The sequence below is a fragment of the Eutrigla gurnardus genome (assembly GCF_963514095.1).
Source record: "Eutrigla gurnardus genome assembly, chromosome: 1".
Taxonomy (NCBI): Eukaryota; Metazoa; Chordata; class Actinopteri; order Perciformes; family Triglidae; genus Eutrigla; species Eutrigla gurnardus.
Window position 1 is genome coordinate 5615780 of NC_139915.1, and position 12440 is coordinate 5628219.

The following is a 12440-nucleotide window of genomic DNA, read 5'->3' on the forward strand; positions in this document are numbered from 1 at the left end:
CAGGTCATATCTGACAGGGAAAAAATGAATAGCAAGTTAAAAAAAAAAGTATTTAATTCATTTCTGACTGATGTAAAAGTCACACTACATATTTTAGATAACTTGTTGTGTTGTCAACCTCAGCAGAGATATGTTATAAAGCATTTTCATCCATTATTATAGTGCATTTGACAGCAGTGTATAGTTTGAGGCTGTGGTCGGCGGTTCTTCTTTACCTCAGTGAACATGGCCTCAGGCGCGTTTCTGTAGACGACGGGCCAAGTTATCCAAGAGGACGCGATTAAGGAAGGTGCACGTTCTGAGGTGCAGCTCAGGGGATAATCCTGTGTATCCATGCTCGTGTTGTTATGTAGATCCTCTCTGTAAATTCCTAATTAGACCGGAGCCGAGGAGGCAGAGAGGAGAGAAGGTAGAGGTGTGTGAGGTCCAGGGAGATGCTCTAATCGTCTTTGTCAACCTCCCGCCGTGGTGTCAAGTTTCATATCGGCTCTCCGTGGCCGCACCGAGGTGCAGGAGGGCCTCGTGGGGTGGAGTTGGCTGACGGCGTGTGCCCACGCTCACGCACGAGCTCTGTCGCTTGGCGTGAACGTAAATGACTGTGGAGGCGAGCCAGTGAGTGGCGAGAGGCCGCTCTGTGTGTGTTCTGTGGTTCTTTGTTTCCTCCGTCAAAGCTACTCAGAGAAATCCTCCGCTCGCTCTGGGCCACTCCTGTAAGCACAACACGCCGCCGCTCAGCTAATTCAGGCCAGAATCTGAATCATTACCTGCCAAGTACAATAATTGTCGGGGAATGTGTCCTGGTGACAACTTACAAAGAAAGTTCCGGCCTGTGAAGGATGCAAGGACCTAGTTTTCTGTCAAATGCAACGACCCAAACACTGATTCTTGCGTGTATAACTTCTTCTATGTCTCGGCTAATGTGAAACAACATGCAAACGATGTGAAGTCAGCATTATGCCTGCGAGGAATGAAGAAAATACAAAGCAAAGAGCGGCAAAGCCTTGTGCAGACAGAGTTAGCTGACATCGGTGTATGGGCAGATTGATCGCGGCCGCGTGCCAATCCTCAGGAGCATCCTTACCGAGCTCAACGCCGTCCAAACGCTCTCCGTCTCCCTGCCTCACAGAGTGCCGACACAAATACAAATACAATGAGAACTCTGTGCCATTATGACCAAAGCATAGCCCTGTAACAAAACAAATGCATGTTGCCATTCGAGGAAATATTCATGGATAAGAGCAGGAATATATTTCGATAATGTTAAGACATGAATACTGAAATTAAAGGTTTTTTTACGAGTCCTCCACGCCTTAACTGAATCCTATAGTGGATGCAGTAACATTTCCTCTTTAGCATTATATTATATTGTGAATATTTCCTCCTGAACTACAGCCTACAGCCTGTTTCTTCTAACTGGGGAGGCTGTAGACAGAAGGAGACAGTGTAGACACACCAACCAGTAGGAGTCACTAATGCTGCCATAAGGACAAGATCCCTAAAGACAGCTTCCCAAATGAGCCTTTCCCCTGAGCCATCGGGGCGTCCTAATAACTGTGCGACTTGCACTGACTTTAGTTCACCCTGAACCACCTCGTACCTCCACTCTACATCTATTTTAGAGTTTCTTCTGCATCATCAAATGGGTAAACCCAATCAGATCAAATTTACCAAAGTGCAATCTCTTTTTCATGCCTTTGCGCTGGCGAGAGCCGTGGCCAGTTTCCAGGTCGTCCAATCCATCCATACATCCATCTGGACTCGAGGATGACCTCGTTAGAATGTGTTGGTCAAAGGTCAAGGTCGCTGTGACCTCACATCCGTCCCATTCTCATGGATGTGGTATCTCAGGAAGGCCTGAAGGGAATTTCTTTCCAAATTTGGCACAAATATGGTGGTGAAAGGTCACTGTGACCTCACAATTCAATAACTCATATGCTAATTATGACAATGACATACAAATGTCTAATAGGATAAAATGATATATTGGTGACATTTTGGATGGACATGGATATAAACTGCGACAAAACATGTAAAATGAATCAATATCTGCCAACATCATTGAATCTTCACCACCAGTTCATCGCCTTCCAGACATGATTATTAAGTATAAGTTGTGTTTTCATCCCTCATGTTGCAGGGATGACGACGATATCAACGACGTGGCCTCCATGGCCGGCGTGAACCTGAACGAGGAGAGCGCAAGAATACTCGCCACCAACTCCGAACTAGTGGGAACGCAGATCCGCTCGTGCAAAGACGAGGCCTTCCTCCACCCGGGACTGCTCCATCGACGGATCCTGGAAACAGGTAAACCAAACATTTCAGTCTTAAGTTGCGGTTAGAGAACGCAAGCCTCTCTGAAATAAAGTGGTTGTTATAGCAGCAGAAAATCTGCACCCCCACCCCCCCCACCCTCAAAGCAACCATCCAAAGCTGAAAGCCCAGGCTGCAGCAGTGATGAAATCACTAACTGTTGTCTTTTACGTCGGGAACATGTTGTTTCTGTATTTATAGTGTCATCACTAAAGACAGTTTTGATATTCTCTCCTTCAGTGGTTCAGTCTGAGCCTTTTCTTGTTTGGCCTCGGTTTAAATTTGATGCACTTAACAATTCTTTCACCTCCTTTAATGAATTCTTCAGTGGCTGTCTGAACTCACTGGACCCCAGGCACACACATAAATACTTTATGGGTTTGTCTTTTGAAGGCTGGCTGTCAGATTGTCCTCTGGACTAAAGGAACAGAGTTTAGAGGAATAAGACTTGGCAGCCAGATTTTGATTCTTTCTCTCTTTTTAGTGCATCTCGACACTCTGAAGGCACACGGCATTGCGTTTGCTAATCGATACAGGCGGAGAGATCTCGGTTGGTTTGCAGCATCACACGAGAGCGATGGTGTCTTCATTACCCCTTTTTCGCTACCGGCAGTCAATTTTATTGCTCGGAATATACTTCGGGCTCTCGCTGCACAGTGAAACCTGTGAAAACGTGTAATGAGCCTTATTACTCGAAATAAAACCGAGCCTAGCATCTTGCTCCTGTGCGTCAGATCAAAAAACACACAGCATAATTCCACGTGACGGGGAGTCTAGCGCCCTCATCGTGTTTCATCTCAATTAAAGTATCTGTAGTGGAGCGCGGAGCCCCGCAGGTCATGTTTCCTTACGTGGACTCTTGGCATGGTTGTTAAGCCGTCACCTCGGGGCAGAGGGGTTGTTTAAAAATATAAATCTTTCCTCAGGGGGGGGCACGCAGTGTGATACGGGGCAGGAGGCTAGGGCGCCCCCTGCTGGGGAAGTGGCACTTATGCAGCTTTGTTGTGTCAGTGATTGGCCTCGCCGCGTTCTCAGCTGACAGCAGTCCGAGGGAGGCTCCCCCGGCCTGCCAGCTCCGCTCAATCACAAAGCCTCGGCTGCACCTCTCTGTACAAGCGAGTTGGACTCTGCTCTGCCTTCTCATGTACTGGAGCATCCTGCTAAAACTTCACCTCAGGTCGCACCCCCACAAATACGGGTCCCCATATAGTTTTATTTTTAAACAGTGAAGAACTGATTCCTCATTCTCCCCCCTTTTTATTTCTATGTGTCTATTTATTGTTTGTACTGACTCCAGGAAAGGATGTTATTTGCCTCTTTCTTTTATTTCCTCATGTCTCTCGTTTTCCTCTCCTCTCTTATTCGTCCCCTCCGAACAAACACTTGTGTCGCCCTCCTCTCTCATAACCCCCCCTCTCTCTCTCTCACTCTCTCCGTCCCCTCATAACTCTTCAGGCTGGCCCTTGAGCTGCGTATGGGGGGGGGGGGGGGGGGGGGGGGGGCAGTTGCATTTCTGAAGCTACAAAACAGCACTCCACCCCTCCCAATCTTAGGAATCAGAACACAAGCACAGCTGGAGCTCTCTAGAAACACTCCTCAAAGTAATGATGGTCCACTGATACTTTTAAGGTCCACACACACACACACACGCACACACACACACGCACACACACACACACACACACACACACACACACACACACACACACACACACACACACACACACACACACACACACACACACTCATATCTATGAAGAAAATAATCAAATTCTAAGACCTGGAAACACGACCATGAAGTATTTCTGCATAGGTTATTAATTCAGTATATAATACTAAAACACATCTTGATCTAATGGCTGAAGTGAGAGGATGGCATCGACGTGAAAAAAATGTGTCATTCCGATGGATGCTGTGTGTTCTCAAGCATAATTCCCCGCAACTTGAACATGATTCACTTTCAAAACAAAGCAAGTGCCCCACGCCGCGCTCTCATCATGTCAGTTTTGCCATGAAGCTAGCACGACCTGCTACTGGGGGGAAAACACTGCTCAACACAAACATGCCGTGTTTAACGGTTAAGCAGTACTTTAATGATATTTTAATTACCAGTGCAGCTATTAAACTACAGTATCTAAAAAGCATGTGATGCAGTCACTTACAGTAAGTCTGACTTTGCCACTGATGTTATCTGAATTACGTATATAATGTTTGTCAATTTAAAAGATGATTTTTTTGCAGGTTTGTCTTATTATCATTTAGTTTTCATAATGTCTCGTCTCACGCAATGTACGTCACCAACACAGCCGTTAACACGGCTTGCTAGCTAGCTAACTTAACTAGGCTACGATGGTTATTATGCCAACAGTTACACATGTGATGTTTATCAATTTAAAAGATCATTTTACACGTCACATTTTTTCCGTAAAAACTATACGATTGAATACGTAATAAGGAATAACGTTACTCACACTCTCTGATAAAAAAAGAGTCTCTGGATGAAACACACCAGTTAAGATAACATTGCACCTGTGATGGAACATAGCTAAGGCAGCTAGCTCGCTAGCTAGCCAAGCTTTCGGCTGTGTGGGTGACGTATCACACGAGATGTAGTTCACTGGACGGTTTCACAGAAAACTAAGTGATACGACAACAAACCTACAAAAAACAGAGACTTACTTGAGGAAATCATTATCTTTTAAATTGACAAGCACCATATGTACATCCTACAATTTTACAGGATCAAACAATAATTTGTCTCGTGCCAGTGACCACCATATATATATTTTCTGAAATAACACTGGAAGGAGCATGACCTAGCCTCTCTATAGGACTAAACTATTGACTTTCTAATGTTAATTTCCCCCCTTGACTGCCTCTACTGCATTTGTCTTGGTCTTTTCCTGTTTTGTCCTTTTTTGTAATCTTATATGCAGTTCCTGTTGGCAAGTCAAGATAAATCAATGTATGCTTAAAACCCTTACATAAAACATAGTAAATGTATCAAAAGTCTCTGGATATTGTTAAGCTGTCAGGCTAAACATGTCTTGAATGTTGCATCGGTGTCAGGAATATTGCCCTTGCATTGGCAAAAGGTTGCTGCTCCCTATTTTTGAAAAGAGGGGACTGGACGAGGAATCAAGGAAGACTTTTTCTTGGGTCCTTGAAAGGAGATGATGAAACCTATTTGTGGATGGAGTGGTCCTTCACTGGATCCTGACTCCTGATGTCCAATACTAATTATTCTGATCTTATCGTGATCAGGATGAAGATCAGCACATGCAAGTCTGAGCTCCTTGCTGTCTCCCAGAAAAGGTTCAGGTGCAGCTGCCCTGATTTCAGGTTTCTCAGGAGGATCTTGGGTTGTTTTGTGTTCGTGGGAAGACGAAAGAAAGAATCACATATTTGCAGGTGGGCATAAACCGGTATAGTTGGGTCATTCAGGACCTTTTCCATGTTCACTGCCAACTACTTTTCAGGGGGACCCTTGTTGCTATGGATACCATTCGGTTCTATACTAAATAAATATTCAAGTTAGCAGGCCTCCATGCAGATTGTGTGTGTCTCTCTCTGTTGGATTGCTTGATGCCGCATGTTGTGTTGAAAGTGATGAGCAGACAGTAGTGATATCAAACAAGAGAGCAGCATGACACGGAATCATCGAAAAATACATACATGATCTATGATGAACCTTATAATTCATTGTTTACATAGCTCCTACTTGATATATCGTACCGATATAGCAAGATAGCTAGCTAATAGATAGCAAATGAAACAACTTAGTACTTCATGCACACACAGACTGTCTGACATTGGAATCCCTATCGCCATGCCGCTGGCATGGATGCAAATTTCCACCCAACTGAAGATGTTGCAATCATTTCCTCAATTTTTTCATGTTTTTTTTCAGTTCACTTTTTAAATAAACAACATAAAACCCAGGTGTTGCTGGTAAAAATTCGCAGACAAGACTCAGCTACAAGTTTCAGTCTCATTTTCAGAGATAAATGACTCTAAAGCTGAGAAGTTGAAGTCAAATTCTTTTTCATTCAAATCCTTTTAAAAATACACATTTCATTTAGTGCTTAAAATGGGTAAAACAAAGTATTAGATCCAGAAAAGGAGCTTAATTTATGAATACAATAATAGATACATGTAGAATACCTGTCTAAAATGAAATTTTGCTATCCTGTTTTCTGAGTCCCTCTACTTTCACAATAGACACCATCTGTTTGGTGCAGATTATTCCTGTTATCTGTTCTGTCCTGTAGACATTAAACAAAACATTGAAGCTGTGAGTTCATTAGTCTGTTTTCAGGCCCTTTTTCCCCTCTGTGAATAATAGTGATTTGTACGAATACAAGTTCATGTTATTTTGTTTTTGCTCACAGTAACGTGTCTCTCGTTTTAAGTCTCTTTAACTTTCTCTGAAATATTAATGTCCCTGAAAGATCTTATTTTTCAGGAAGCAGGAGCCTATTAGTGTTTTTCTTTGACCTTGTGACATTGCCACATGTATTGCCACTGCAATTATAAGGCTAACAGGGCTCCCTCTATCCATTTCAAAGCTTGGGCGGGTGAGCAGTATATGTATTGTTCAGCTGATTTAAATAATTGGTGTGGTTTACTTAAAAGGGTGCCAGAGAGAAAATTATGGTAATGGAATAATTTAAAAGGAAGTTGGAAACCGATAGTAACCCCACCAAAGTCTGTCCTCCTCTCCTTTGTTATGACTTCAGATGAGTTTTGCTCCAAGGAAACTAAATTATCCTTCTCCTGCGAAAAAGAGATGGTCAATGTCGTTTACACACTTGAAGGAGCTTAGCAAGTAAAGCCACTCTGGAATTTGCACTAAGACTGTGAAACAAATTAACTTTTCTGTGTGATGAGTCCTATTTCTGGCAGTTAATTGCACGTGCTAATCCAGACAGTTTGTCTGTGTGTGTGTGTGTGTGTGTGTGTGTGAGAGAGAGAGAGAGAGAGAGAGAGAGAGAGTACAGTAGACGTGTATGTGTGTGTATGAGTGGAGAATACAAGTTGTGATTGTTGGGGTGTCTTGCAATGAATGGTTGTGTGTTGGGAGTGAAACAATTACCTCCTACCTGCTTAGCTGTTGTTTTTCTTGAAATGGCGAAACGAGCAAAAACAATCACTTTCTTCCCGTTCATCCCTTTAGTAAATTAAATGAATAACGTCTGTGTTAATACAATTCCCGAATGGTAAAGTGAAGGATCAACATTTTAATTGCGACAGAATCAGCGAGGCGCATTCGAGAATTTTTGTTTCAATTATGAGACGCAAAAGTACTAACTGTACCTGTTGTTTGAGGAGGAGGTGTCGAATTCATATGAATATTACACTGATGTAAAGAGCTTCATCAAAGTGTATGTGTGTGTCCTTTACAGCTAAGAAGTTTGGAGTCACAGAGGTCCCCATGGAGACGGTCACATTCATCTCACACGCCACACAGTCACGACTTCGAACCGTGGTAGAAAAGGTTTCTACCATCGCACAGCACCGACTGGACTCCTGTAAGGTAAGAAGAACCCAAACACACACACCCACAAAGCAGAGGTGTGATGAGCCATTCAACTCATTGTGCGCCGACAAGTCGTCTTTCACATTCCCTGCCACATATTTTAAAGCTTATTAGTCTACTATTCAATAAAATTGTATTTATGTAGCCCGACATCACAAATTTGCCTCAGAGGGCTTTAAAATCTACAGCATACGGCATCCTCTGGTCCTGGATCCTGCATTAGATGAGGAACAACTCCTTTAAAAGAAACCGCAGGGCGAGCAACAGTGCAGTCTAGCAGTCTAGGCCTATCACAGCTTAACTAAGAGCTGGTCCAAGACAAGCGTGAGCCAGCCCTATGTTTAAGCATGATCAAAAAGGAAAGACATAAGCGTACTCTTATATGTGGAGAGGGTGCTGGTTTCACAGGAGGGGAGCTTGATAGCCAAAGGATCTGATTCCCATCCTTCTTTGGGTGACTCCAGGAACCATAAGTTACCGTGCATTCTGGGAGTGCGGTGTGGTGTAATGGGGTACTACAAGGTGCCTTGAACATGGATTTTAAATTTTATCCCTAACACCTAACATACAGCTTAATATTAAGCCTATAATTTGGAGTAAAAGTTGAGCAGGATTACGTTGAAAATGATACAGTATTTTATAGAAATCTCCTTACCCTCCATTAATGGCCTTGCACTCACTGTAGCCAATCAGCATCCCTTCCTCTCTGCTGCATGTACTACTTCGGGCGCCTGTGGCTCATTAATTGGAGAGTTGGTGTTCGATCCCTGAATCTTCCTACCTACAAGTGTCTTTGAGGAAGACCTAAAACTAGGCCAGCAGCCTCCATTGGTGTGCAAAAAGCAAAATACTGGAAAATGATCCCTGAGAAAGCCACATTCAAATTTTTTTGTCCAAAAATGTGTTGACCAATTATGATTAAATATTTCAAGAGCATCGGTAAATATAATATAAAAAGCAGGTTACTAAGTTAGCTAATTAATAAGATTATGAATAAAAGCTGAATCAACGTTAGCTGTCTTAAGTTAATAACTGAATTGGTTGGTTCAGAATTGTATGTACTCGCGTGTCTACAAGGTAAAGTAACTGTTGTTGTCCATGGAGTGAAAAAGATGACTATTAGCTTAATTGTACGTTATATTTAGAATATTTTAGACCGCTTTACCTTGAATTCAAAGTCCTTCCCCAACGGGGAACTGAAGGGGAACTGAAGCGGATAGATTCAAATCCCCCATTGACAAAAACAGCAATTTTACCTTTCAGAAGACGGGAGTTGCTGGTCTGCTGAATGGATTGCAGAGTTTGTTTGTTAATCTATGACTTTAGGATGTAAACTAAGCTGGTGTCCATAGCGGTACATCGCTTTGCTGCGGTCTATAGTTTCTCCAAACTGGCAACATGCCATAGGTAAATCCACTGATGGATATGTATAAATATATATGGCAACGTACATAATATTCACTTTCACAGAGTTGGGAAAGAAACTTCATCGGGACACACACACATTTAAACACACAAACCGACTCGTGTGGGCTTGTATACGCTCCAACATTCCCACACTGACGTGGGGTGCCATGCACACAGACACACTTTTATCTGTCTCACGCATGAACTCACAGACAGAAATCCAAGTGTACCACTAACGTAAACACATAAAAGTTAATATGAGACGTATTTTTTTTTTTACCTTTAAGTTGATAAACAGGAGAGCTCCAGCGTCAGCCCAAACTTGAGGTACAAAACAACTTCTAAGTGCTCGTCTGCGTTCCCGCATACTTTTCTCATTTATCGGTGACTTTATCTCCTGTAGCCCTTGAATGCAACTATATAACCACATTTAATTGGTGTACATTAAAGCACAAATCCATCTTCACTACGAGCCGAAATCTTAGCGTGGTTGGGGGGAAACTTTGAAAATGTGTTTTTCCTGACACCAAGATGGGAGGAACAGGAGGAGGGAGGAAGAGCATCGCTGTCCCCATCTTGTTTGGTGCTTCTTCTTCTTCTTCTTCTATTCGTTCGTTTCCTTTTTTGTGGTTTTGTAAATGAGGTGTGTGAGAGAGACGCACGGAGCTCTGTGAAGCCACTCTGTTGACATCAGCGGAAAAAAAAAGAGAAAAGACCAAAAGACAAAGCGGCCTTAAAGAGCAGCCGGGCTTCGGCAGCAGCGGCAGGAGCTACGGCAAGAGTGCAGGCTCAGCGTTGCAACAAAGAGGAGTGAGGCTGGATGAGAGGGGGGGTGCTGGCGATGAGCCTCCTCTGATGTGTCTTTGTGCTCTGTGCCACCCAGCTTCTGTCATCCACTCATGGAAACACACTCAAACACAGACCTGACACACACACACACACAGTCACACACACACAGTCATATAGGAATCAAGTTCAAGAGGAGAACATACAGACACACAGACATGTGAAATATGCAATTATCCTATTAACTTTTCATGGCCTACAAAAGTTGTTTTTCCACTTGCCTTTCCATTTCCCAAGTGGGAGGTGATGCGCCGTATGAAAAGAGAAGCATCGTCTTTAAATAGTATAAAAGTTAGCGATTGTGCAATTAATGATAAAGGCGCTTATTTTAATATTTGTATAATGTTGTACCGATACCACTCACTCATTCACTCTTCCCTACTCACTATCCAGGGAGGTCTATGTATAGGACTTACTATATAGTGAGCTCATTGGCAAAATGAAAAAATGCTTTTCAGACGCACAGTTAAAACTCCCAGATCAGTGACAGCTGGTGGACCATCCATAATAAATACAGACATTCTTATAATAAATATACATTATAAGATACTTTGTTATAATTTAACTTCCCCTGGTCAGCAGCGATGCCGCATAAATGTCTAGGGCTTTTATTGTGAAAGGTAAGAACTAAAGGAGCGTTTTACTCTGCCGTTCAAATTACATATTAATGTATTAATAAATACAAAGTACTTTGTGGCTGTCTGCTCTGCTCACATTAAGTTGTTTTATTCTGATCATGCACATATTCAAACTTTTTGGCAATTTACTCTTTCTACCCTGTTTTTCTAGATTATCAGTGTGGAGTAGTGCTGAACTGATTAGTTAATTATTCCATCAGTCAATTGGCAAAAAGTTGATCAGCAGCAATTTTTTTTATCGATTATTTGTCTGCTTTATTTTTTTTAAGCAAAATGGCTAAATTGCTTGTTTCACCTTCTCAATGTTGGTAATTGCTGCTTTTATCTGTTCTATATTATTTTAAATCATGATTAATCAAACAGAACCTTTTTTTAATGATTACTTCATAATGAAAATAATCATTAGTTAACTGTAGCTCTACAATCTTATCAGATCTAATTATTCATCTGGTGAACAGCACTTTTTATTTGCAAATGTTGAGAGACCCCATTATTTATCACGGTAATTACTACGTTGCTGTTCCTGTTCTTTGATTTCAGACAATGATTCGTCTGCATACTTTTTTATTTACAGTGTGAGATGATTTAGGGTGCGTTGATGGGTTGAGGGCCGCCCCTGAACCTCAGACACGTGTGCCCAAAGCCTCAGACGGAGCCACTTAAAGGGACTCGTCGCAGTGATTTTCTCTCTATCTCCTTCCAGGATGATGAGTGCTACGAGCAGTCGGCGGACGTTCGCTCTCAGCTCCGCTTCTTCGAGCAGCTGGAGAGAATGGAGAAGCAGAGGAAGGACGAGCAGGAGAGAGAGATCCTGTTGAAAGCCGCTAAAGTAAGTCAGCGTCACCGTCCTACTGCGTGTGTGTCTGATAGAGAGGGTTGTTATGTCCCCGTGCAACAGTGTCTGTTTATGTACTCGTGTGTGTGTGTGTGTGTTGCTCCTGAGCAACCTCTGACAGATGAATTAGAGTGTGACACCAGTGGATGAAGTGACCTCCCTGCGTCCTCCCAGGCTCCTGGCCCGAGGGCCCCTCTGTCCTGGCTCTTCCTCCACCGGACACAGCAAAGGGGGGGGGAGAGGGGGGCACACACTCACCCACACACCCCCATGTACAACCCGCACAATATCCCTCTATCAAATGCCTTGACAGCTCAGGTGAAACAGAGCATCAGTTTAAAAAAAAAAAAAAAAAGAGTACAGATTTCTCAGTGTCAGGGCATGTTTTAGTTCTGTCCAGCTATCTATCAGTATACCGTACAGACACAACTACATGTTGCCCTGGTGCATTTTTACAAAAGCGGTGAGGGCCGCCTGCAAAACCATTGTTTTCCTACAGAATACGCCGCTAACCGCCCCTTAATGTCACACCCAGGCAGCCAATCACATCAAGCAAGACAATGGCAAACGAAAGGTTTGCATTCACGGCTTTTAATATCGATGAACTATGATTTTAATATGTCAAGAATCCCAAACCCTTTTTTCCCCCCTCCTCATCCAACAGCAGAGCAACATCAGGAGCTCCACGTCTCCTTGAATCCACATTTGATCGCATGGTCGATACCGCACCCCGGCTCCTCAGGCTCCTCAGCTGTTTTGCCTGATGCACTTTGCTCAGGGCTGTTTTTGAAGATTCTGCCTGTTGTTACGCGTAGCTTGGAATAAACTGAATCAGTAATCAGGAACAGAGATAGTTGCTTTG

General features: G+C 43.0%; 1 protein-coding gene across 2 annotated transcripts in view; it reads left to right on the forward strand.

Moving 5' to 3' along the window:
• LOC311016396 (transcription initiation factor TFIID subunit 4) overlaps window positions 1–12440 on the forward strand; it is an 80089-nt gene that overhangs the window by 22918 nt on the left and 44731 nt on the right. For both annotated transcript variants that reach the window (XM_084014057.1, XM_084014058.1), the window contains 3 exons: window positions 2138–2307; window positions 7719–7849; window positions 11447–11572. In XM_084014057.1, coding sequence (XP_083870183.1) covers window positions 2138–2307; window positions 7719–7849; window positions 11447–11572 — 427 coding nt within the window. The remainder of the gene's footprint in view (window positions 1–2137; window positions 2308–7718; window positions 7850–11446; window positions 11573–12440) is intronic.